A 25734-nucleotide genomic window follows, 5' to 3' on the forward strand; every position below is an offset into this window, starting at 1 on the left:
CGTTGTTAAAGCAGTGGAAGTACATCTTTTGAAGTTCAATCATGTAATGTCAACTGGAGACTCCTTACTATTCTTTTGGTCTCCTTTCCTTCTCTTTTTTCTTTCCTTTTTTTCCTTTTTCTTTTTCTTTTTTCTTTTCCTTTTTTTCCTTTCTCCTTTCTTTTTAGATATTGAATGTAGACACATGTAAGTTCTGATTTTGTTTTTTTTTCCTTCTTTGTATATATTCATTCACATATGTGAGATATGTAAGAATATTTTTAAAGAGCAATAAAGTTTGATTAAAAAAAAAAAGAGAGCGAGGCAGCCTGGGGCTACCAGATTCAGTGGCTGGATACCCAGATGCAGCCACAATGTCTCTTTTGGGGCAGCAGGGATGTCAATCAGAGGTGTAGATATCAGGCTGTAATTATCAAAGGGTGGCTACAACCTGCCGCTAGAGTTTGCATTAAAAGCCAAAGATCTAAACCACAGAGCCTAGGGCTTGTCTATCAGAAGGTCAGCGGTTCGAATCCCCGTGACGGGGTGAGCTCCCATTGTTTGGTCCCTGCTCCTGCCAACCTAGCAGTTCAAAAGCATGAAGTGCAAGTAGATAAATAGGTACCACTCTGGCGGGAAGTTAACAGCATTTCTGTGCGGTCCTCTGGTTCACCAGAAGCGGCTTAGTCATGCTGGCCACATGAACCGGAAGCTGTATGCTGGCTCCCTCAGCCAGTAAAGCGAGATGAGCGCCGCAACCCCAGAGTCGTCCACGACTGGACCTAACGGTCAGGGGTCCCTTTACCTTTACCTTATTGCAGGGTTTTGCCTACCCAATATGGCACACGAATGAGAGAGCTGAATGAAACCTTTGCAGGTGTCTTTTGGGTTGTTAATATTGTTACAAAAGCCCGGTACCCATCCCTCTCTCCACCAAGCAGTGGCCAGAGCGCATGGGGTCATAGGCACACACACAGGGTCTGTGTCCCTTTGCAGAATAGAAGACACGGCAGGCAGAGACTGTCGTGCTTTAAGAAACAGGGTTTATTCGTCTATTTACACCTTCAGTCTGCAGGGAGGGAGTCCAGGTCTTTTAGCATGGCTCACAGCAGTGCTGGGGACCTTTCATCTCTTCCTCTAAGATAGATCTCAGCTCTATTTCCTTCTCCTCCTTCACAGAAGCACTTTTCTCTCCTCCCCCCAGCAGTTACCCTGGCAACCTTCCATATCTCAAGTCTCTGGTCACACCTGGGGCAAGAAGTTCCCCCCCCCCTGTCTTGTTGATGACCCTCAATGGCTTTCTATTGTTCCCTTAATGGCCCTAGCTTGGTCAGGCTACCACAGAATTCCTTTACATTTTTTATTTCTCCCTTCCCGCCCCAAATAATCCCAATCCTAGAATTTATTAATTTCTATGTTTATCCTAAGTCTGCAACGCTACATTTTCTGTGTTCATTCCATATTTGCACACACTTTCTTTGATAGGTGGATGCATACCTCTTCATCTCAGTCACTAACAGTATATTTTGATGTGCATCTAAATTACATCATGTGTTAAACGGCTATTGCATTGGCTGTTTCACGCACTATTTACCCTGCAGTCCTATAGATATATCTGTGACAGGGGTAGGCAACCTAAGGCCCATGGGCCATAAGCGGCCCACGGGGGGCGTTTAACCGGCCCACAAGCCGTCCCCAAACCGAGCCACCCGCTCGGCGAGTCCCCACGCGTGGCACTAAACCGGCACGGCACGGGAACTTGCTTCCGCGGTGCCAAAAATCGTGTCTGCGCAGATGCCGGAAATCGCGGATGTGCGCAAACACATGTGCATGCGCAATCTGGTACACAGAGGGATCTCCACTGGAGTGAACCAGCACAGGTGATGTAAACCTTGCCAACCCCTGATCTATGAGTTCAGTGGGACTTGCTCCCACCTAGAGAACTGCAGTCTCGTATTGCATATATCTTTTCAGCTGGGAAAACATGGACTCAATGTGTGTGCTGGTGTTTCACAAATATACAGTATTAATTATGCAGACCCTTCCTAGTTTAATGCAGAATTTTCTCCAGTTTCCCCAAGTTTACAGTTTTCTGATGTTGGTTTCTAATTCAACAAAATACTGTAACAACCATATCAAGAGATCCCATCTGACTGTGCTCTTGTTGTTTTTCCATTCAGATTGTGTAAAAATATTGTCTATTTACCCACAGTTATTTATAATTTATTAATAGTTGGTTATAGTTCTTTACTTGAGTTGCTTATAGTTTATTTATAGTTCATTCTTTTTACAGACACACACATTCTGTTTCTACTTTGAGGGGAAACAAAGTACTTTGGATAGTTTCTCATGCCAGTGATGAAACATTAGCAAGAATTTAAGCAGATTTATAATAATTCATTCCAAAGCTAGACCTCCACCTATATTTAAGCTCATACTTGTTTTAAAGGTATAGGGACCCCCAACCATTAGGTCCAGTCGCGGACAACTCTGGGGTTGCTGCGCTCATCTCTTTTTACAGGCCGAGGGAGCCAGCGTTTGTCCGCAGACAGTTTTCCCGGGTCATGTGACCAGCATGACTAAGCCGCTTCTGGCAAACCAGAGCAGCACATGGAAACACCGTTTACCTTCCCGCCGGAGCGGTATCTATTTATCTACTTGCACTTTGACGTGCTTTTGAACTGCTAGGTTGGCAGGAGCTGGGACCGAACAACGGGAGCTCTACCCGTCGCAGGGATTCAAACCGCCGACCTTCTGATAGGCAAGCCCTAGGCTCTGTGGTTTAACCCATAGTGCCACCCGCATCCCTTGTTTTACTTGTTTTACATGCTATCATTACTTGGAGATAAATTAACCCCCTTCGAAGACAAAAGGAAGCCCAGGGCACACAAAATCAAAACAGATGCAAGTTCTAATACAAATTATGCAATGCATCAGGAGAAAGAGATGAAAGTGAGCAGCAAGCTGGATGGCAACAGGTCCCTGCAGAGAACTCTTGTACTGTTCCACACCATCCCAATCTCCAAGCGGCAAGAGACTTAAGGGGTTCCAAGTGCTTGGAAAGAAGGGTTTCCTTGGAATGATGGTCAGCAGAGACTGGAGTGTCTTTAGGATACAGTGGTACCTCAGGTTACATACGCTTCAGGTTACAGACTCCGCTAACCCAGAAATAATGCTGCAGGTTAAGAACTTTGCTTCAGGATAAGACCAGAAAACGTGCTCTGGCAGCACAGTGGCAGCGGGAGGTCCCATTAGCTAAAGTGGTGCTTCAGGTTGAGAACAGTTTCAGGATAAGAATGGACCTCCGGAACGAATTAAGTACGTAACCAGTACATGGTTTTATTTATACATGGTTTTATTTACATGGTTTTATTTATACATACAGTGGTACCTCGGTTTACGAACTTAATCCGTTCCAGAAGTCTGTTCTTAAACCAAAACCGTTCTTAAACCGAGGCGTGCTTTCCCTAATGAGGCCTCCTGCCGCCGGTGCCCTTCCACCATTCAGATTCCATTCTTAGACTGAGGTAAAGTTCTCAAACCAAGACACTACTTCCGGTTTTGCGGAGACCGTAAACCGAATCATTCGTAAACAGGGCTGTTCTTAAACCGAGGTACCACTGTGTATTTAACTTGAGTTCAGGACATAGGGACTCACAGCATCAACACCCCAACAGATCTTGCTTCTTTCTTGTGTTTCCTGGGGAGCATCCAAATCACATTTTTTTGATCCAGCACAGAGCAGACACAGCTCTGTCTCTACCTACTAGCATCATTCCAACTCTCACACACAACTCCGATGCCTAGCACACCTTGACCTGTTGTTGTTCTTCATCCTTATTTTTGGTTATATGGTGTAAGCGTGGGGTTAATAATAATAATAATAATAATAATAATAATAATAATAATAATTTATTATTTGTACCCCGCCCATTTGGCTGGGCTTCCCCAGCCACTCTGGGTGGCTTCCAACAAATAAGTTGGTGTAAGCATGAGGCTGCATATTCCTGGTTTGCAGGCAGTTAGACTAGATCAGGGGTCAGCAAACTAAGCCCTGGGGGCTGGATGTGGCCCACTGGGCTCATAAATCCAGCCCACGGACCCTGCAGACCCTGCCACCCGCTCAGTCAGTCCCCACACTAAACCAGCGTGACGCCGAGGCCTCACTGCACGGGGGACTGACTTCTGCGATGCTGGCATGGCTTCGGATTGGCTACAGGAAGCTCCTGCAGCCAATCTGAAGCCGCGGACACCTCTGGGCAATGCCCCTTCCTTCCCGCTGAGGTGGCCATGTATTTCCAAGAGCCAAGCGGGAGGAAGCGGCGGCAGCAGTGGCAGGGAGGCTGCCTCCACCGCCCAGGCCAGCAGCATAGGCTCTGCACCCTGCACACCCCTGGGCAAGGCAGAGGAGAACAACAACGCTGCCGAAGGTGAGGCGGCTGTGGCATGAGTTGTGGCAGTGGGGTCCTTTCGGGAGAGATTGGGTCCGGCCCCCCACAAGGTCTGAGTGACAGGGGACTGGCCCCCTCCTGAAAAAGTTTGCTGACCCCTGGACTAGATGATCCTTGGGGTCCCTTCCAACTCTGCAATTCTGTGCATCTATCCTAAGTTGACTTGCCACCCAGCCACACGAGTGGGAAAGGGCTGCTGATTTGCCTCAATGGCAACAGAGCTGCTTCTTTGGGTATGTTAAATGAGAACACTGAACTGGCCTTAACAAAGGAACTGGTTTGGCTGGTTTCCTCTTCTAGATTCTTCACACACACACACACCGCTGACACAGTATCATAGCTTTGAAAGGGTCTCAGGGGATCTTACAGAATGATCCCCCCCCCAAAAAAAACTCTTTTTAATGGTATGTCATTAGTTAATTACCTAACTCTAGTTTTTTAAAAAACTTACTTGGCTGTAAAGTTTCACTTTTATGTGGTGCTTTCAAGCATTCAAAGTACGTCACCTGCATCATTCAGCCATAATCTTCCTTACTCAATCCTAAAGTAAGCTGGCATTATTATCTACCATATTGCAGAGGACTACAGCTGAGAGGGGGCAGGGGAGGCTTATGTAAAGGCATCCAGCGCGTACATGGCAGAGGGGACAGTTAAACCAGGGGCTTCCTGATTTTCAGCTCAGCCTGCTGGTCCCTTCACTCTGCCAGCTCACTTGCCACCAGGATAGCAATGGCAAGAATCGGGCAAAAGAATACAAGCTGCAGTACAAGCTCCATCCAGAGATTACTCGAGCCATGTGTGTCCCGCCCACCCCACCCCACCCCACCTCACCCTGCTGCCAAGCTCTACCACTACCCCCTCCCTGCTAGTGACCTGCCCTCCTCATACAGTATGGCAGTGGTTTTCAACCAGTGTGCCATGGCACCCTGGGGTGCTTTGAATGATGGTCAGGGGTGCCGTGGGCAACACTGGCCTCTGTCCCTCTTTCCTTCCCTCCCTCTTCTGATGCCCTGCATGTCGCTGCCTCCCAAAGGCTTCCACAGCTGTTTATAGCAGCAGACCGGCTATAAGCTCCACAGGCGAATGGTGTCTCTGGGAGGCACATCTCTTTGAGGGGGGGGCAGCTCAGAGACTTGGGAAGGCAGCAACAGCTGCCCGGAGGACTCCCAGAGAGAGGAGGCTGAGGGAACACTCCACAAGGGAGGGTGTCTGAAAGAGGGAGAGAGGATGCCACCTCTGCAGGCAAAGGGTGACGTAACTGGGCTCCTGAGCCCCACAGGGGTGCTGCAGAAAGAATGGAGTTGGTCAAGGGAGCCGTGGCCTCAAAAAGGTTGAAGACCTCTGCAGTATGGCAATATTGTTTTATTGATTAGTTCAGAAATTGTTTATTGTAAATGTTGAGTGGGTTTCTGTTTAACTTTTACATGTTGATATTATTTTATATTACTCTAATAGTTGTTGAATGTTACTTTTTGATGTAGGTTCTTTATTTTAAAGTTTTGTTTTATTATCACATTTTTGTATTGCGTTAGATTATTATAAGATGTACATTTTTTGTTTCTTCTGCTTGTAAACCGCCTTGAGTATCATAAGATGGAAAGGCGGTATACAAATAAAAATATTATTATTATTATTAATATTATTATTTATTATTGCTACAGTACAGCCATGGCCAGCTATACAGCTTCCATTAGCCCCCATTACCCACCAGAAAACAATTGGGAGAGTACCAGATTGGCAAAGGCTGCTATAATATCAACTTTGTATCATCTACTTTACAAAACATATTTGATATAAATTATGATGAACTGATTGTGACTAACAGGGGGGGGCACTACTTTGCTTTGTGGTAGATAGTTCACAGAAAACATCAGCTCAACAATGAACCACTCGGCAAATCCCATGTTTGGAATTGCTAGGAAAGGGGTTAAAAATAAAACTGAAACATGCAATGTTCTGAGATGACTGCATTTTTCTTACTTACCGGTATTTCGCTTCTACCACGCTATTGAGTTCAGAGTTACAATGGTACCTCTGGTTGGGAACGGGATCCGTTTTGGAGGCCCATTCGCAACATGAAAAGAGCGCAACCTGAAGCTCCATATCTGCGCATGTGCACGGCACGATTCTGCACATGCGCAAAGTGCAATTTAGCACTTTTGCGCATGCATGTGCACCGAAACTCGGAAGTAACCTGTTCCGGTACTTCCGGGTTCGGCACGTTTGTATCCCACAGCGAACGCAACCTGCAGAGGTATGACTGTACTGCTCTTTTTTAAACCAAACTCTCACCTTCCCTTGTGCCTGTAACACAAGGCCAGCCCAATAACTTTTTGCTGTCTGAAGGGAAGTACAAGATTTTCTCCTCACTGCCCCGTTCCACATACAAAAGCCAACTGATCTGGCAGCTCTGTTTTACTGCTTGGGAGCAGAATAATAATGTTGAGGGTGCATGGCAAGCAAGCTGCATGGCACACAGAGCTCTTGTCTTCCAACCCCTTGTCACTTCTCTACACCCCTGTCTTTGGCTTTCTCCGGCGGTTGTCTCTCTTGCCTAACAGAAGCACCTAACTACAGAAATAAAGCAGGGGGCTTCTTTCTCCTGCCTTGGAGATAAAGGTGTGGGGTGGGGAATGAACTGCCAGGTTTCTGCATGTGTTAAAGACACAGAAGCTTGATCATTTGAAGAAGAAGAAACTGAAGCTCAATCCAGATAAGGCTGAGGCACTGTTAGTGGGTGGTTACCTAGACCAGGTGGGTGGGAGGTCGCCTGCTCTTGACAGGGTTACACTTCCTCTGAAGGAGCAGGTTCATAGCTTGGGGGTACTCCCAGTGGCGTAGGAAGGGTGGGGCATAGGGGGCGGGCCGACCCGGGTTCCAAGGGAGGGGGGTGACACTCCCTGGCCCCTCCCGCCACTCCTCCGCCGCCCTGCACCCCATCCGTGCTTCTTTACGGGCGGACGGGGCAGCCCCACAAGCCCCCGCTCGCTCGCTGGCTCGCCACGGGAGCAGCAGCACCGGCCCAGATACACTACGCATGCTTGGAATTTCTGGGCATGTGTAGTGCATCCAAGTCGGCGCTGCTGCTCCTGCGGCGACCAAGCAAGCGGCGGGTCGTGGGGCTGCCCCGTCCATAAAGCAGCATGGCCGGGGTAGCCCCACGACCCGCTGCTCGCTCACCAGCTTGCCACGGGAGCAGCCTAACTACTGTTGTCTATGCTCTGGGAACCTCAAAGTTAGACTACTGCAATGCCTTATACATAGGGCTGCCTCTGAAGACGGTTTGGAAACTTCAGCTAGTGCAGAATTCAGCGGCCGGGTTGCTGATCGAAGCAAGACGGTTTCAGCATATCACACCGATCCTGCTCCAACTGCACTGGCTACCAATTAGTTTCCAGGCCCAATTCAAAGTGCTGGTTTTGACCTATAAAGCCTTAAACGGCTCAGAACCACAATACCTCAAGAACCGTCTCTTTCCATATGAACCTACCCAGACCCTGAGATCATCTTCTGAGGCCCTTCTTCGTGTGCCGCCGCCTCGAGAGGTCTGGAGGGTGGCAACACGAGAACAGGGCCCTCTCTGCAGTGGCTCCCCATCTGTGGAATGCTCTCCCCAGGGAAGTTTGCCTTCATTATACACATGTAGGTGCCGGTCAAAAACGTTCCTTTTTAACCAGGCCTTTGGTTGATCTGATTTACATCCTATGCCCTTTTAAAATGTGGCTCTTTTTGGGGGGAGGAAAGTTATTGGGTTGTTTTTTATTTTGATTATATATTTTGTGGCTTTATATCTTGATTTTGTTCTGTGAACCACCCTGAGACCTCCGGGTATAGGGTGATATATAAATTCAGTAAATAATAATAACAACTGGCAGCTCTTGGTGGAAAACAGAAGAGGTCTGGGCTGGCTTTTCTTTCCACTTCCTCCAAGGCTTGCATTACTCCAATCAAGAGCTGGCAAGATGCAGGCAGGCTCCTTGGGCAATGCACTGGTTCACATTCCTTTTCCGCATGCACAGCAAGGTGGTAGGGAAGATGGAAACATCCATCATTCCGTTCTCTCCACCCAACCTCCCCTCCTCTCCAGCCAGACAAATTGCCCCACCAGAGCGGTAGAAGGAACAAACGACGGCATTCAAGGCTGAAGGATTTGGAGGCAGGGCATGTACGAAAGCAGGAATTAAACCTGGGCATGCTTACGACACTTCCAACGACAGCAACAAGCAGGGGGTAGGAAACAAAAAAAAATCACTGAAAAACTGCGTCCGGCTAATTCACGGGAAGAGATTATCTTTAGCGTCAGTCGGTGGGCAGAGCTTGCAGGAACTAGCATTTCATGGGCTGCGGGGTTGGATCCAGTCTCGAGATCCCACTCCACCCACCCACCTTCCCTCTGCTCTTGCCAAGAACTCTCAAGTCTTCTTAGTAGGAAGAAGGAGATGAGACAAGGTGCCTTTCTCACCAGCAGTTGTGACAGTGCCACCAAAGAGGAGAGCTTAGAGGGGTTCAGGGGAAAGGGGCCATATAGCTCGGTGGCAGGTCCAACACAGCAAAACAACAAAAAAGAATGTTAGCCGCTTTGAGACTCCTTTGGGTAGTGAAAAGTGGGATATCAAATCCAAACTCTTCTTCTTCCTCTTCTTCTTCCAAAGTTCCCCTTGCTAGCTGGCTTCAGCCCATTTAAACATCCATGGGCAACTTTGATCTGAGGCAGCAACCTTATACTGTGTCAACCTGGGTGGACGGGTGTGTTATTGGGTTGTTGCTTTCATTTTGATTATATATTTTGTGGTTTTGTATCTTGATTTTGTTCTGTGAACTGCCCTGAGATGTCCGGGTATAGGGCAGTATATAATTTTTTATAAAAAATAAAAACCCATTGGTCCACCTTTCCCGCTATTGACATCTCAACTGGCTTTGATCCTCTCAGGTCTCAAGTAGGGCTGGGGTTGGGGGACTGTAATGGAAACCTACCTAATGTCCACTTTCCCAAACCATGGATAGCAGGTGGAACACATCCTTGTCTGAAATCTTGCTAAGCCACTGCTGGGCAGTAGACTAGACTAGATGAGCCAGTGTGGTCAGACTCTGTTTAGAGGTCAGTTTCACATGCTCCAATGAAGAGTTGAAAATTCAGTAGTGGCTTCCCTAAAACCACATTGTGAGATCACGGCAGAAATGGCATGTGAATTGCCAGGGTAATTGAGGGCTGCCAACCCTTTAAAGTTGGCAGGCTCCAGTACTTTGGCCACCTCATGAGAAGAGAAGACTCCCTAGAAAAGACCCTGATGTTGGGAAAGATGGAGGGCACAAGGAGAAGGGGACGACAGAGGATGAGATAGTTGGACAGTGTTCTCAAAGCAACTAGCATGCGTTTGGCCAACTGTGGGCGGCAGTGAAAGATAGGCATGCCTGGCGTGCTCTGGTCCATGGGGTCACAAAGAGTCGGACACCACTGAATGACTGAACAACAACAACCCTTTAAAAAGTGAATTGGCAAAGCTGTACAGGATAAGGCAATCGAGAGCTACAAGTCATTGCAGGGGGTTGGACTAGATGGCCCCTGGGGTGTCTTCCAGCTCAACAAGTCTGTGAGTCATCATAGCTGTGCTTTACTGCAGTTTGCTGGAAGCCGCAAGCAGGTGCCCTCACATCTTATTCACAGGCTTGCAACGGACATCTAGCTGGCCACAGTGAGAACACAATGCTGGATGACGTGGGGTCTTGGGCCTGATCCAGGAGGGCTCGCCTTAGGTTTCTCCAAGCTCCTGATCTGCAGCCCTGGCTACAGTTCTGCACAAACTTACCCAGGACCCTGGAGGGGAGGAAGCCCTGCGGGAGCTGCCTTCTAAGTCGCTGCCTGCAGATTTGTTGCAGGGAATGTAGTAAGGTTAAGGCTTACTGGGAAATGATATATAATGAAGTGAAAAGGATGTTTAAAGCAAAGTTTGTGAAAAACAATAACCCAGAAGCTTTTCTTTTGGGAATTATACGGACAGAACTACCTAACATGTATAGAAATTTATTCATGTATGCTACTACAGCGGCAAAAATATTACTTGCCCCAAAATGGAAAGAAGCAGAAGTCCCAAAACCTATGGATACAAAAACCTATGGAATATGCAGAAATGCATGCACACGAAAGCTCATACCAAGAACAAACCTAGTTGGTCTCTAAGGTGCTACTGGAAGGAATTTTTTATTTTATTTTGTTTCGGAAGAATAAGAAATCAAGATAACAAACTTTTGATAAAAGAATGGAAATGGTTTATTGAATATTTACAGATAAATTGTAAACAGACAGGAACCTTGGCAGGATTATTGTAATAATAACCTGCAGTTTCATGAGAATATATATTTAAAGAAGATGAAGAAATGAGCAAATTAAGTTAATTTGGATATGCAGAAGATGTTAAAAACAAATTTGAGGAACCGCAGAAAGAAGGGGGGAAGGAAGTCAAGTTTGGAAATGATTGTGAAATCAGCGAAATGTATAAACCTGAAAAGTATAAATTTAAAAAATGATAGTAATAAAAAGACTTGTTGCAGCAGGGAAAGTCTCCTTACAGGGAACGACGCCGGCCGGCTTCTCCTGGCAGGCGTAGCCAAGACCCGGCGACAGAATGGCCGCTGCAGGAGAAGGCAGCGCTGCAGCGGAGCTCGGATCCTGCGCATTTGCCGAGCGATGGCTTGCGGAGCGCCTAAGCCCTCCTGACGCGGTCGGCCCCCTCCCTTTCTCCCCCTGCCTCCTTCCTTCCTTCCCCGCCCCCTGAAGGCGCATTAACCCTTCTGCGCCCGTGCAGCGCGGCTTCCTCCCGTTTTCTCCCGCTAAGCGGGGAGGGGCAAGAGGAGGAAACCGCCGAGGGAGGCGACGCCAAGCAGCCGTCGGTTAAATGCCCTTGCGCGGGTGGGCGGCGGAGGCGTCTCCGTTTGGGAAGCTAGCCTGCTGGAGGCCGGGCAGCGGCGCGATGATGGCCCCCGGCCCGTCGGGCTCCTCCGCGGCGAGCAAGACCCGCCTGTTGCCGCCGGGGCTCCGGTGAGAGCGAGCAACCCCGGGCCAGGATGCTGGGTCCCCGGGAGAGAGCTGCGCCCCGCCAGGCGCCCCCCACCGAAAGCGCCCGGGACCCCGACCGCCACCAGCGCTGGGCCAACCTCTTCGAGCAGCTGGACACCAACAAGGACGGACGCGTGGACGTCCACGAGCTCCGCCAGGGCCTGGCCCGGATGGGCATGAACGCCGGCTCCCACGCCGAGCAGGTGGGTAGCTAGCGCGGGGAAGGCGCCCGGGGAAACGGAGGCACGGAGGAGGGAGGCGCCGGGCGGGAGACCCTCGGGGCGCCGGGCACCTCTCCAAGGAGCGCAGGCGTCTGGGTGGCACACGGTGCCCCCCGCCCTCCAAAGACCCCCTGCAAAGAGGGTGGTCGGAGTCCAGAGGGGACGGGGCTCCCGCTGGACCCTGGAAGCACAGGGATCGAGGAGGGGGATGTTCGCCGGTGCCGCTGAAGCCGAATGCAAGCGGCGACTTCCCGAAGGTGAAGGAGCCCCTTCCTCTTTTGCATCTTCCCTTTCTCCGGGGGTTCTCCTCTTCTCGGGTCTCCCGAGGCCAGAAGGGAGCCGTCTGCTGGCGGGGACGGGGGTTGCTTTGGGCGCGCTGCACTCCCGGCGGCCGGGGAAGGGGCCTCCTGCATCTTGCACAACCGATGAACGGGACGGATTCCGCCCCCCTTACGCGCACGACTCCAGCATTACACTGAAGCTTTCCTTATGAGTCACCCCTGCTCCTACTCCGGCACTAGAAAAGCGCTCTGCCCCCGCCCCGCCCCCACGCCCGGTTGTCAGAACGGTGACAAAATAATTTCTCCCGCTTTGCAGTGGCAAAAATAGGTGACAGACAGTGTAGAAGTGGGTGCATGCTCTCCAGCCAGGTCTAGGAAAGAGGGCAGGGCGCCTGTGTTTTTTTCCAGGGATCTGTAGGAGTTGGGGGGTTTCACCTGCCGCAGCTTCTCACCCCAGCCCTGACAGGTGCTGCCACCCCCACCCCTCAAATTGAACAAAGCATTAAAGGTACAAAAAGCCTTCTCTTTGCACCCTGACAAGTGCAAAGGGACATACACACACACACACATCCAGGCAGGATTTAATTTGGGTCATGGAAACTACGGTACATTGAATGCCAGGGATCGACAAGCAGAATATGCTAATAAAAATTCCTTTGAACATGTGCAGAATGTATACACAGGGTAACCGCAGTGTGCCCTGCACTCAGGAGGATTAGAAGCTGGGCTTTCCAGGACAGCTGATACAGCTTTTGGTCATGCTTCTAAGTAATTTGCCTGTTTTGTACAGTGGGAGTAGCTGTGTTGTCTGTTGCAGCGAAAGCAGCAGTAAGTCTGTGGCACTTTTAAAGATGAACAGAACTGCTATGGTAGGGGTGGGCTTTGGTAATCTTTGGTAGTATGGCTCCCTGATCAAGGCCATAATTTGGGGCCCCCAAATTGGTCTTCTCAATTTTGCACCCTCTTAGCTTGGCGTCCTGTGCTGGAGAACTGCCTGCACCCCCCTAAATCCGGCTCTGGTTGTGGCACAAGCATTTGTGGATTTTTATTTTTTTACACACTTATGTACAAAGTGTTGTCGGGTTTGTGAATACGTATATGGATGTAGGGAGAAAAATAATAAATGGTGGAGTCAAATGGCAATGAAACGCTACTGCAGAGGGGGCTAAACTTTGACATCGCTGGACTCCCAGCGGCGCCAGCCAAGCTGAGGTGAAACTAGGCTTTATTTCACCCGGGTCAAAGACCCAGTTTGGCGCGCACACACACACACATTTGCGTACACACACACAGAAGCTGGGGGCCTCAATGGCACCCCTCTGGAGGCTTCCCTGGGGGCAAAATACCTGGCTAGCTTCCCTCCCCATAGCTGCAGCTCTGCAGCCAAACATGACCAAAGGTCAGGGATGATGGGAATTCAACAACTGGAGGATCACAGGCTAGCCACCTTTGGGCTAGTGTATAGCAAACAATGCCATGAATCCATATGCTTACCCAAACCCACTGCCTGGTGAGCTATTATTTCCATTGACCAACAAGCAAGGTTGGAACAAAATAAAAAATTCTTTCCAGTAGCACCTTAGAGACCAACTAAGTTTGTTCTTGGTATGAGCTTTCATGTGCATGCACACTTCTTCAGATACCAAAGTTGAATCCAGGTTAATGGTAGTCCTGGGGCAATATATAATTATAATTCTGGGAGCATTGGGAGAAAATAATGACTATCTCAATCATTCACCCTACTGCCCTTAAGATATGCATATTAACATATTTATTCCTGTGAAAGGAAAGTATTTTTGTTGTTTGCTGCCTGTCTTCTGTACTTTTCCAGATGTTATTTAGCAGCAGCTAATGCATCGTTGGCAATCTCTGTACCTTCATTCAGAGAGCGCAGGGTGACTTGTGTGGTTATTCTTTAAGTGTCTGCCTGTAGAGCTATTGCTTTATTTAGCTCTGCTGCTTGGAATAGTCTGGTGAAAAGGAGCAGAGGTTTAAAGTTGGGGTTGCAAAGCCTGTGGTCCCCCTGAACTTCCTGGACTCCCAAGTCCCATAATCCCTGACCACTGACTTTGCTGGCAGAGGTTGATGGGAGTTGAGAGTCCGGCAACATCCGGAGGGCCACAAGTTCCCCACCCCTGGTGAACAGTGCTGAGCCTGTTGCTGCTCAAAATTTTCATCGCTGATGAATTATATTTTTATAACACTGACCAGTAAGCTGAACCATGTGCTGCTCTGGTTCACCATAAAGTGAGATGAGTGCTGCAACCCCAGAATCGGCCGCGACTGGACCTAATGGTCAGGGTGGGGTCCCTTTAAGGTAAAGGTAAAGGGACCCCTGACCATCAGGTCCAGTTGTGGACGACTCTGGGGTTGCGGCGCTCATCTCGCTCTATAGGCCGAGAGAGCTGGCATTTGTCCGCAGACAGCTTCCGGGTCATGTGGCCAGCATGACAAAGCCGCTTCTGGCGAACCAGAGCAGCACACGGAAACGGCGTTTACCTTCCCGCCGGAGCGGTACCTATTTATCTACTTGCACTTTGACGTGCTTTCGAACTGCTAGGTGGGCAGGAGCTGGGACCGAGCAACGGGAGCTCACCCCATCATGGGGATTCAAACCACCAACCTTCTGATCAGCAAGCCCTAGGCTCTGTAGTTTAACCCACAGCGCCACCTTTACCTTTACCTTTAAGCACATCCACAGACTTCACTTGCTGAGTTATCAGATAATGAAAAGAATGTTTTGAGGGTTCTCACCTCACCTGAAGGGCTCTGTTAAAAAAAAGGACTGAGTTCACGTGGAGTTCAATGGACACATGTGGCTTGGAAGTTAACCTGCCGTGACTTGTTCACTCAATGAATTCTCAATGTGTGCATGAGCTGGCTCTGATGTGAAGGCACAGAAAATGGTGTGTGTGCATTTCATAGAGAAGTGCTGTGGGGAAACTTGATAAACAGACTTAACAAATACTTGGATGATAAAAAATGGTCCCATTGACCAAGGATGGGGAACATCTATTGCTTTTTTCATCTCTGTTGGAAGGAAGACACTGGTGAAAAGGAACAGCAGTGGTGGACTTTGGGCTCTTAAATTTCAGTGGAGGAACCTGAAACCCTCCAGATGTTTTTGGACTGCCACCACCCTCTGCCAGCACAGTCGGTGGTCACGGATTATGGGAGTTGGAGTCTAGCAAGTTCAAGGATTACAATTCCCATTCTCCTTGACCATTCACTAGGATGGCTGAGGCTGATGGGAGCTGGAGGAAAGCAACAACTAGAGGGGCAGAGATTCTCCATTCTTGATGCAAGAGATAAGCATTTGTTGTTGTTTTAACGATTATCTTCTCAAACAAGAGCTAGGTAGCTGGCAACACAATGGAATTCCACAACCAACTGGCTTGAAGCCAAACTCCTGTTTGGTAGCTCATATTCTTTATTTTGAATTCGGTATTTTAAAATAAAAGCTGGAACATGTTGCCAAGGAAACTAGTGGCCTAAAAATAAATTCAAGAAGATGGTATAACCCCGTGCATTGATCTAACCAGTGTTTAGGTCTCCGCAAATCATGCCATTTGAAGTAAAAATACGCAACACATAAAATGTTGAGGTGACATCCCAAGGTCAAAATCTAACATTAGAAATGTAGGCAAATTCCCCAAAATTTATTTTCATCCTTGGAACAGGCAGCTTGGTGAATTCTGGGCTTAAGGAGGAAGAGGCAGCTGGAAGTACAGATATCACTTTCTAATTCTGCCACCTTCACTGTGCATTTAGGAATATAGCTTGACAGTCAGTGCAATACTATAGCCACCTACCCAGAAGTAAGTCCCATTGAGTTCGATGGAGATTACTCCCCGGTAAGTGAATAAAAGATTGCAAACCAAGAGATTCTTCCAGTTTTCTGCATCTCAGTTTCTCAATCGTAAAAGAAAGAAAGAAAGAAAGAAAGAAAGAAAGAAAGAAAGAAGAGAGACCCAATCAGATAGGAGAGCTGTAAAGGTAAAGGTAAAGGGATCCCTGACCATTAGGTCCAGTCGCGGACGACTCTGGGGTTGCGGCGCTCATCTCGCTTTATTGGCCGAGGGAGCCGGTGTACAGCTTCTGGGACATGTGGCCAGCATGACTAAGTTGCTTCCGGAAAACCAGAGCAGCACACAGAAACGCCGTTTACCTTCCTGCCGGAGCGGTACCTATTTATCTACTTGCACTTTGACATGCTTTCAAACTGCTAGGTTGGCAGGAGCAGGGACCGAGCAACGGGAGCTCACCCCGTGGCAGGGATTCGAACTGCCAACCTTCTGATCGGCAAGCCCTAGGCTCTGTGGTTTAACCCACAGTGCCACCTGGGTCCCAAACAGCTTGGTACAATGCCTCTAATGTCAAAATGCTACTGAGGACACATCACACAGCCGAACGCAACCTCCTGTTGCACATGCCTAGATATGACATGCATTTGTACCTTAATCAAGTTTACATCTAAAAACATGTAACGAGATCCTGATTATTACAGTGAATAGCCAATTGAGATGCTGTTGTATATTGCATTGATTACTGTGGATTGAACCACGAAGCACAGCACCACCCGCGTCCCTTAGGAGAGCTGTACTCAAGCTTTATTAAAGTTTTGCCATTTTCACCACTAGCCAAGAACCCTGACAATGTTGTGAAATGTGAGCTATAACAAAGAGGAAGGAATGTTAATAGTGTTTATCCTCAGCATGCATTCAAATGGCTGCAGAAATGGAGTGCAGGACAGGTCAAAAACTCCGCACAGCTGCACTCCATAATATGTGCCCCAGGATCCTTTGTGCAATGATGTTTGTCTTGGGGAGGTGTCATGGTGTGTGCAGTCTGGAATGCACTTTTCAGTTTGCATCCCTCTTCCTTAATGCTCATGGATGCATTGTTGAAGCCGTGGAATCAAATGCTGGGATACCGTGCAAACTAGGTGTGCTCATTAGCAGATTTCCTTCACATATTTTCCGCCAGCTGCCTCACGATCTGGGATGCCGTGATCATAGAGCTGGAAGGGCCCTTGTAAGCCATGTGCTTCAATCACTGCTTAATGCGGGGGTGGGGGGTGGGGGGAGGGACAATCCATCTCTTTCACTCTGGCTGGAAAAGAGGTTCAGTTTTTCCTTTCCTTCCTTCCCAGAAATGTATACAAAGACCAGGCATGTTCATATATGGAGGAATATACTGAGGTTGTTAGGGGACGCGGGTGGCGCTGTGGGTTAAACCACAGAGCCTAGGGCTTGCCAATCAGAAGGTCAACAGTTCAGATCCCCGCGACGGGGTGAGCTCCCGTTGCTCAGTCCCTGCTCCTGCCAACCTAGCAGTTCGAAAGCACAAAGTGCAAGTAGATAAATAGGTACCACTCCGGCTTAGTCAGGGTTCCCTTTACCTTTACCTTTACCTTTACTGAGGTTGTTGGCCTACTTGCTGTTTTAGAATTGTTGCACAGCACCGTCTAAGAATAACTTTTGCCAATGTAATGTTGGTGGAGCTTCTCAATTCTGCTCCTACTTCTGCTTACTTTCAGTGTGTGAACATATCCTTCCTTAGATCAGGTGTAGGGAACCTTTGGCCTTCCAGATGTCGCTGATCTACAATTCCCATCAGCCCCAGCAAGCATGACCAATGGCCAGGGATGGTGAGAGATCAGCAACATCTGGAGATGCCAAAGACTCTCCATATCTGTCTTAGACTCTGAATTATGTGGATATGCTATCTCACAAATCTTACAAATGAATTATGTACAGGCAGCGGCAGAGCAAGCTGATCTGCTGCCACAGGGCCAGGGCCAGCTGCCCACAGGGTTGGGCAGGGCGAGCCGGGGCAGGACACTCCGTGGGGCCTCCGAGGAGTCTGCCTGCCTCCTCCCACTCAGCTGCCCTACAGCTGGGGAGGGAGAAGGCAGCGGGCGGACTGTTTGGGGCAGCACGGAGCCTGCGGGTACGCAAGCCACCACATTGCTCCCAGGAGAGACGCGTGGCTTGGGCGCGCTGCAGACCCTGCGGTGAGTGCCGCCTAGCATTTTGTCACCCCCCTCAGTGGTGACACCCGGGGTGGCCCGCCCCCTCCATATCCCCCCTCCTCCACCCCTGTGCACAGGAAGTCTGCAGACAGGAAACTGCAGTCACTGATGGGTTCACACCCATTGGTGCTTTAAAGCCTACTTGAGTATTTGGACTCGGCATCATTTGATGGTGAAACCTTCTGCATACACAGTTGGGAAGAAATGTTATCCATGCAAACGGTATGAAACTTGCCTCTCCTCCTCTAGCTTCTAGCTCCCAATTCCTCACAAAGTTTGAACCAGAAACCATGCCAAAGCAGGCTTTGAATTAAGCCAAACAACTTCAGGAAGACTGAGCCTTGAGAACCTGTCAGATCCCAGCGTTCCCCCTGAAATATGGAAAGCAGTTATGAAATGATGGAGACTGAAACCCTGTATGTGTCGTTACTTGAAAGTAAGGCACACTGTTCTCGAAGCTACTAACATGAGTTTGGCCAAACTGCGGGAGGCAGTGAAGGATAGGCGTGCCTGGCGTGCTCTGGTCCATGGGGTCACAAAGAGTCGGACACGACTGAACGACTGAACAACAACAAAGGCACACTACGCTCAGTAGGATTTATTTATGAGTAAGCATTTGTGGATGGGCCTCACCATTAGGCAGGATGAGGTCAAAGGGCAGAAAATCTATTTTTGCTTGTTTGTTTTTGTTTTGTTATTCTTGTCTTTTTACTACCAGTGAAGATGAGTTTGTGGGATTAGCTGCCTTGAATGCCAAAAATAACTTTGGTAGTCTTGAGCGCTGTGCACCCTGGTGGGGGCCACGGGAGGTATTGTATTTGCTCTTCTGCATCAGGCAACAAAATATCTTCAGCCATCCCTGGTAGATGTGCATAAACTTTGCTGCATGTCATTCCCCACCACCACTGTAAAGATTCTGGGTCCACAGACGTGAGCAATGATGTGACACAACTTCATTCTTAGGAATTGTGCAACAGCCTCTGAGCCTCTTTCTTAATACAAAAGGGATATCTCTAAATTATCAGCTCTACATAATAACCTATAGATTCCTCCCACGCCTCTGGGACTAGAGGAAAGGACAGAGAGCATGGCTTGGTGGGTCTGAACCGCAGCTTTCAAGAGACAAAAGCAGTTTAGCTCCTGAGCCCTTTATCAACTCTTTCTATGTGGAAAAAGACCATCCACACAAACCAAAGCTGATTTCTCGGCAGGTGGGGGAAATTTGTGATCTCTGAAAGGTTTCTTGCAAAGAATCTTCTTATACCTGCTAGGAAAAACCCCACCCTTTGGAGTGTGTATCTGTGTGTGATGAAGGTGTCCCTACACATACGTAACCAGAAATGTGAAAGTGCCCAAGGCTGTAAGCCAAATGGGCCGGACTTGGGGATTGAGACACCCAAATAAACACAGGCGGTTATAAATAGAGGGTTGTTCATGGCTCCCTCCCAGTTATTTTTAACCTGTCTGTGGTGGCCTTTTTGCTGTCACTGAGGTCCCTGGTGACAAATGAGGAAATGACCTGGGAGCTGTTCCCCACTGCTATAATAAGGGAATTTCCCGCAAAAAAATGGGAAAGGTTGACAGCTATGCTCTGGAATACCAGCTCCTCCTTAAAGGGAAAAGGGAAGCTCTCCTTCCTTGGAGGTTGGGTGGCCATCTGTCATGGATGCTTTAGCTCAGATTCCTGCAATGCAGGGGGTTGGACTAGATGACCCTTGGGGTCCCTTCCAACTCTTATGATTCTAAGTGGTTGCTAATGGCCTGGTGTGACCACTAAATGGCAAAGGGGACTCAGAGGCACCTCTAGCCTTCCCTGTCTACATGTCCACACACCACATTTCACCTGCCTGCATGTTATCCCACCCCCCACCCGTGTGCTGTGTATACATAAGGAACCGATCCAGTTTCACCATCATAAACAGGATATGGTGCTTACATGGGGACTGAGGAGAGAAGGAGAGATCCAATTGCAGTCTCCAGATTCGTGTTTTTGTCCCTAGCTGAAGGATAGAGAAACCACAACACACACACCCCAGGCTGCTCTTCCTAAGATGAAAGCGGTGAGTGCCTTGTTTAGAGTGACATCAAAGAGGAAGCTGCAAAGAGAAGTCCGGTCTCAGTCCAGATCGTGTTGGCTGTAGTGGCACAAAGATCAAGTTTGTTCTGCTGATAGATCCTTTGGCTGCTGCTTGGTTCTGAACTTTTATTATCCCAGGCCAGCCACACCTTTCCCACACTCCCGTTATTTGTCTCCCAAGACCAGCAAAGATAGGCACCAGTTTTGCGTAATAATTGACCAAAAGACCTATAGATTGGGATACTTTTCTGACCACCCCACCCACCGCTCCTATATTTTGGGGATCTGAATTATCACCTCTTGTGTGCGGTGTCTCTTTAGCATCCTACCATTTTTTCAATTTCAACTTCCCAGTTTTGTCCAGGCCACTGCAGGCACACGGTTTACTAGAGTTTTGTATTCTGCGTCTCTCTTTCCCTAAGGAGTTTCCGATGCTTCGATGCACATCACTTAAAACTGCACAAGCAGCAAAGTTTATTTATTTTATTATTTGTATATTATTTGTTATTATTTGTTAGTCGCTTTATCTTGCCCACAGCAACCCAAAGCAACTTAACAACCAACCAAACAGATAATGAACCCCACATAATTATATTAAAACCAAGAGGAAATACATTAAAACAGCCCACCCACTTCTATAACCAAAGGCCCGGTAAGGAAGTTTTTGCCTGGTGCCTAAAGGTGTATAATGAAGGCACCAACCGGACGTCCCTGAGGAGAGCATCCCACAAACAGGGAGCCACTGCAAAAAAGGCCCCGTTCTCGTGTTGCCACCCTCTGAACCTCTCGTGGAGGAGGCACACCAAGAAGGGCCTCAGAGGATGATCTCAGGGTCTAGACTGGTTCATATGGAGAGAGGTGGCCATTGAAGTATTGTGGTCCTGAGCTGTTTAAGGCTTTATAGGTAAAAACCAGCACTTTGCATTGGCCCCAGAAACTAACTTGCAGTCAGTGCAGCCAGGCCAGGATCGACACCGTATGCTCACACCGTCTTGCCCCACTGAGCAACTTGGGCGCCGAATTCTGCACCAGCTGAAGTTTCTGAACCGTCATCAGAGGCAGCCCCAATTGTAACGTGTTGCAGCAATCCAAACTCTATGCAAGCTGGAATCTGCTGCAGATGTCACGTGGACAATAACATTCTGAAATTAATTCTCAGAGCTCCAAATGCAGGCAGTGGAACACGGAGCAGAGCTAACCCAGGAAACAATCCACTGCATTGTTCTGCTTCAGGTGAAACTGAATCCAGCAGTTCCTTTTTTTTTCTTCAAAAAAATTATTGGTGTTTCCACATAAAGAGACAACAAATACAAAAATAAAAACATCAAATCAACATATGAAACAAAACAAATACAATAAACAATACTAATAACAAAAATAAAACTTATACATACCTTAACACCACAGATACACAGGAAACTATTAATTAAATTCTTATTTTGAATCTTATTTATGGGGACTTCCCCCATTCTCTCTTCTGCGTTCTATTTCTAATCTACTTTAGTAACTTTGTAACTAATTTAACAATCATTCTCCATACCTTAATCTTCAAATAAACATCTTATATACCTTATGTCATTCAACTTGATTTAATCACATAAATTCATATTTCAAAACTTAACTTCTTATATCCTATTTTCTCTTAACTTAGTAAAGCTATTGCTGTTAATTCCTACCTTAAAAAATCAAATTCCAAACCTTATCATAAAAAGCCTAAATATTTCTTCCTGAATCCAGCAGTTCCAAGTCCACTCGCAGATAGTTCAAAAACTAAGGCCTGGCAGGATTCCAGGGTCAAAACACCAGGACAACACAAGAGGCCAAGGCTGTAAAGGAACTCTGCTCAGGGAGGAACTAAGGGCTTTTACCCTTAAGCCAGTGATGGCCAAACTTGCCCCTCCAGCTGTTTTGGGACTACAGTTCCCATCATCCCTGACCACTGGTCCTGTTAGCTAGGGATGATGGGAGTTGTAGTCCCAAAACAGCTGGAGGGCCAGGTTTGGCCATCGCTGCCTTAAGCCTTCAAAGACCCACCCTGGAGCACAGCTGCAAGCCATCCAGACTGCCTGAGGAGTTGGTCTACTCATGAGTAACTCTTATTCCAGAGTCCTTGTTCCTCTGGTGGGTGATCTGGCACCTGCATCTTTTATCTCTTGGACTTGGAGACTGCTCAGCTGCAACCTCTATTTCTGTGCAGGAGCTCCTTTGTGTCGTGATCTCTGAAGGTCCCAGATCCCTCTGCTCTGTGTCATTGTCCATTGGCATGGCCTGCTGCTCCATAGCATTTGCCTTGGGGGCCCTCCAGGTCCTCTTGCAATTGTGTGTGTGGGGGGGTGTCCTCCAGCTGGGCCATGACATACATAGAAGATGGGTCAGTCGGGGATTAAGCTCATTAGGGGTTCGGTGAAGGGAGAGATCCCCCGCTTGCTTCTTGAAAGCACCCCCGAAACCTGGATTCCAACAGCAACTGAATCTAGAAAAGTGTGCTCTTCCCTCATTCTCTGCCCCTCATACTTCCTCCCAGAAGAACTCCTTTTGGGCTAATACCACACTTGCTACAGTTTTTTTCCTGTAGCAGCACATTCTCAGCTGTGTGTGGGGGGGTGTTCTTGAGGGATTGGGGTCGGTGCACCCAAGGATTTATTTATTTTTTACTCCTTTGGCACCAAGACACAGAATGCAGTAACCATTTCCTTTAAATTGGCTCCTCTTAAAATGACAAGCAAAGTGCAAGTTACACAGTTGCAAAATAGAGGGAAGAATACATAGAAACTAAGCCTTATTTATTGGTTTTGAAGGAAAGGTAGGGTTGTTTTCATTGTAGCACTAGATAAGTACAGTGGAACCTTGGTTGTAGAACAGCTTAGATGCTGAACAAATCGGCTCCCAGATGCCGCAAACCTGGAAGTAATTGTTCCAGTTTACAATTTTTTTTTCGGAAGCCAAACGTCCAGCATGGCTTCCGATTGGCTGCAGGAGCTTCCTGCCTTGGTTCCTGAACCGTTTCGAATGGACTCCCGGAACGGATCAAGTTTGGGAAGCAAGGTTCCACTGTAGTTCCATCAGCTCAAGGACTTACGCTAGCGTGACAGAGCTTCCCCTCTCCTCCTCCATACCACCCCTAAATCTGTTCAAGGGGTTCCCCCAACCCTCCGAAGCAGCTTTGGGGAGGCGGAAAGTTGCATTGCACAGATGAGACAGGTTAGTACAATACTGCCTTAGACTCTCCTAATGACAACTCTTTGGTGCAAAGTTCTCACCCGCAGGACCAAGGCATGCTTGACCTGAAGTCTCTTGACAAACAGGTCTGCTGGGTTTCTCTCTGCAAGATAATAATAATAATAATAATAATAATAATAATAATAATAATAATAATAATAATAATAATAATAATAATTTATTATTTATACCCCGCCCATCTGGCTGGGTTTCCCCAGCCACTCTGGGCGGCTTAAAATACCATAGTCTGTTGAACATTAAAAGCTTCCCTAAACTGGGCTGTCTTCAGATGTCTTCTAAAAGTCTGGTAAAAGCAAGCGTTGAAGGCAGCCCTGCTTCTTCAAGGCTCTTTCCCCACCCATGGGAGGGGGCTCTTGGTTCTTTCTCCTCCTGTTCCTCAGGTAGGCCCTTTAAGTACTCATTTTGCGTATGTAGACAGGAGGCAAATGACAACTTGACTTAGGGAAATGGTGGGCAGCTCAGGGCCCTTCTTCACACCCAGGACTTGGCACAGTAGCATCCATGGTGACCCGCTATCTACCCTGCAGGGGAATGAAATGAGTGGAGAGGATGTCCACTCTTTGGCAGCCACCAGTGTTAGCTGCTGTGCTGAGGTTGGGTTTATCCCGGGGGGGGGGCACCAGTTGTGGTGATGTCCTGATGCTAAGACCTTTCTATTTCATCTTGTTTCGTCCGAGGCTGTGAAATCCTTCGTTCATCCATGATGTGTTAAGCAGGGCTTGAGTGAATGGATGTGGAATTCTGTGCTACCTGATCAGTTTTGTAGAAAGGAGAGCATGTGGTTAAAACAACAACCACCACCTGGAATGGAAGGACGGGTGGAGCTAGGATATCCAGCCTGAAAAGCTCTGCTCTTCAGCCCTTAAATGCTTCTACAAATTTGTTCAAAGCACGTGGTGCTGAGCTATTTTCATACTGCTGTGTTTACATTCCTTCATCCTGCCTGGCTCCCAGTTCTGCCCTGGCTGGTCATGTGAATGTACTGAAACACCCACTCTGCTATGAACGGCAGAAAGCATCCTGGCTTCTATTCTCAAGTCACAAAATGGAGCACAGTAAGGGACATGACTTGGGCTTGTTGTGCTTTGGTGGCAGATGTATCCCCCCTCCCCTGCAAACTTCATTCCTTGGCTCCCCCTATGGAAAACTGGTCACCTGAGAAAAATGAGCATTTCTTATGCAAGTCCAGTTATATGAAGTTTACTAATCGCAGGCCAGGATGATCTAGGCAGGTTTCTTCATGTATCAAATTATGTCTGTGCCAGATCTCTACAGATTTATTAGGCCATATTTTTTGTAACAAGAAAGCATAATGCCTATATAGTGCCAGATTCAGGATGGGGGAGGGGGCAGGGAGAGGCTTTAATCTGAAAGAGAGGGAGTATACAGTATAGAGAAATCTCACATTGTTCTTAGCTGCCTTGGGTGCTTTTGTGTGGAATGAGAATGGCAGTGCCGTTGGGGTGATGGACCCACTGCTGGTCTTAGGCCCCCTGGCAAATGTTCAGTTTGCTGCCATCTGGAGCTTTGGTTATTTGCATGTGTTGAGGCTCCAAGACTTTGGCCACCTCATGAGGAAAGAAGACTCCCTGGAAAAGACCCTGATGTTGGGAAAGATGGAGGGCACAAGGAGAAGGGGACGACAGAGGATGAGATGGTTGGACAGTGTTCTCGAAGCGACTGCCATGAGTTTGGCCAAACTGCAGGAAGCAGTGAAAGATAGGCGTGCCTGGCGTGCTCTGGTCCATGGGGTCACGAAGAGTCGGACACGACTGAACGACTGAACAACAACAATGTGTGAAGTAGCAGCAGAGAACAATAAGAGAAAGTCTGCAGGAGGAGTTGGAAGTTTGGGCATTCAGAATGTTAACAACTGCCACAGGAAAAATAGGATCAAAGAAGAAGCTGGCAGGCAGGCAAACATCACCAACTTCAAACATGAAGGAAAAGGCACAGCTCTTAATAATGTGACATTTGCTGTGAAGATACAGTTTCATGAGATGGTATCTGCAGATAGAAACTGGTCCCCGGTGGTGCTCTGTTTCTAGATTCTCATTAACTGTTCTTAACTGTTCTGGTTTAGACTCCAGCAAGCCAGTCCTGAAGCTTTCCTGGAAGTCCTGAATGTAAATATAGTTTCTCTCCTGTGTTTATTGCGTAAGATGCATTGTGCAAGAGATGCCCGCCTGGTTCAAAGAGCATTTTATTGAACCTTAACCTGTTCCTGTTGTATCAGAGGAGGTAAAATCATGTATTCTGTTGGTCCACGACCTTCAAAACCTTTTGCAGCGTTTTCAATTCATACCTTTGCTCAGGACCAGAGAACCTGCAGCCCTCCATATATTCTTGGACTCTTAACTCCCATTAGCCCCGGCCAATGCTCAGGGATGATGGGCT

The 25734-nt window shown here is 48.0% G+C and overlaps 1 protein-coding gene across 1 annotated transcript in view; it reads left to right on the forward strand.

Moving 5' to 3' along the window:
• Positions 1–11241: 11241 nt before the first annotated feature.
• Positions 11242–25734, forward strand: part of LOC117060698 (calcium-binding mitochondrial carrier protein SCaMC-3-like) — a 49577-nt gene continuing 35084 nt past the window's right edge. Inside the window, exon 1 of the mRNA XM_033173156.1 lies at positions 11242–11687. Within this exon, the coding sequence (XP_033029047.1) occupies positions 11493–11687 (195 nt within the window). The 5' untranslated portion in view covers positions 11242–11492. The remainder of the gene's footprint in view (positions 11688–25734) is intronic.

This window comes from Lacerta agilis, chromosome 16, assembly GCF_009819535.1.
Source record: "Lacerta agilis isolate rLacAgi1 chromosome 16, rLacAgi1.pri, whole genome shotgun sequence".
NCBI classification, from domain to species: Eukaryota; Metazoa; Chordata; class Lepidosauria; order Squamata; family Lacertidae; genus Lacerta; species Lacerta agilis.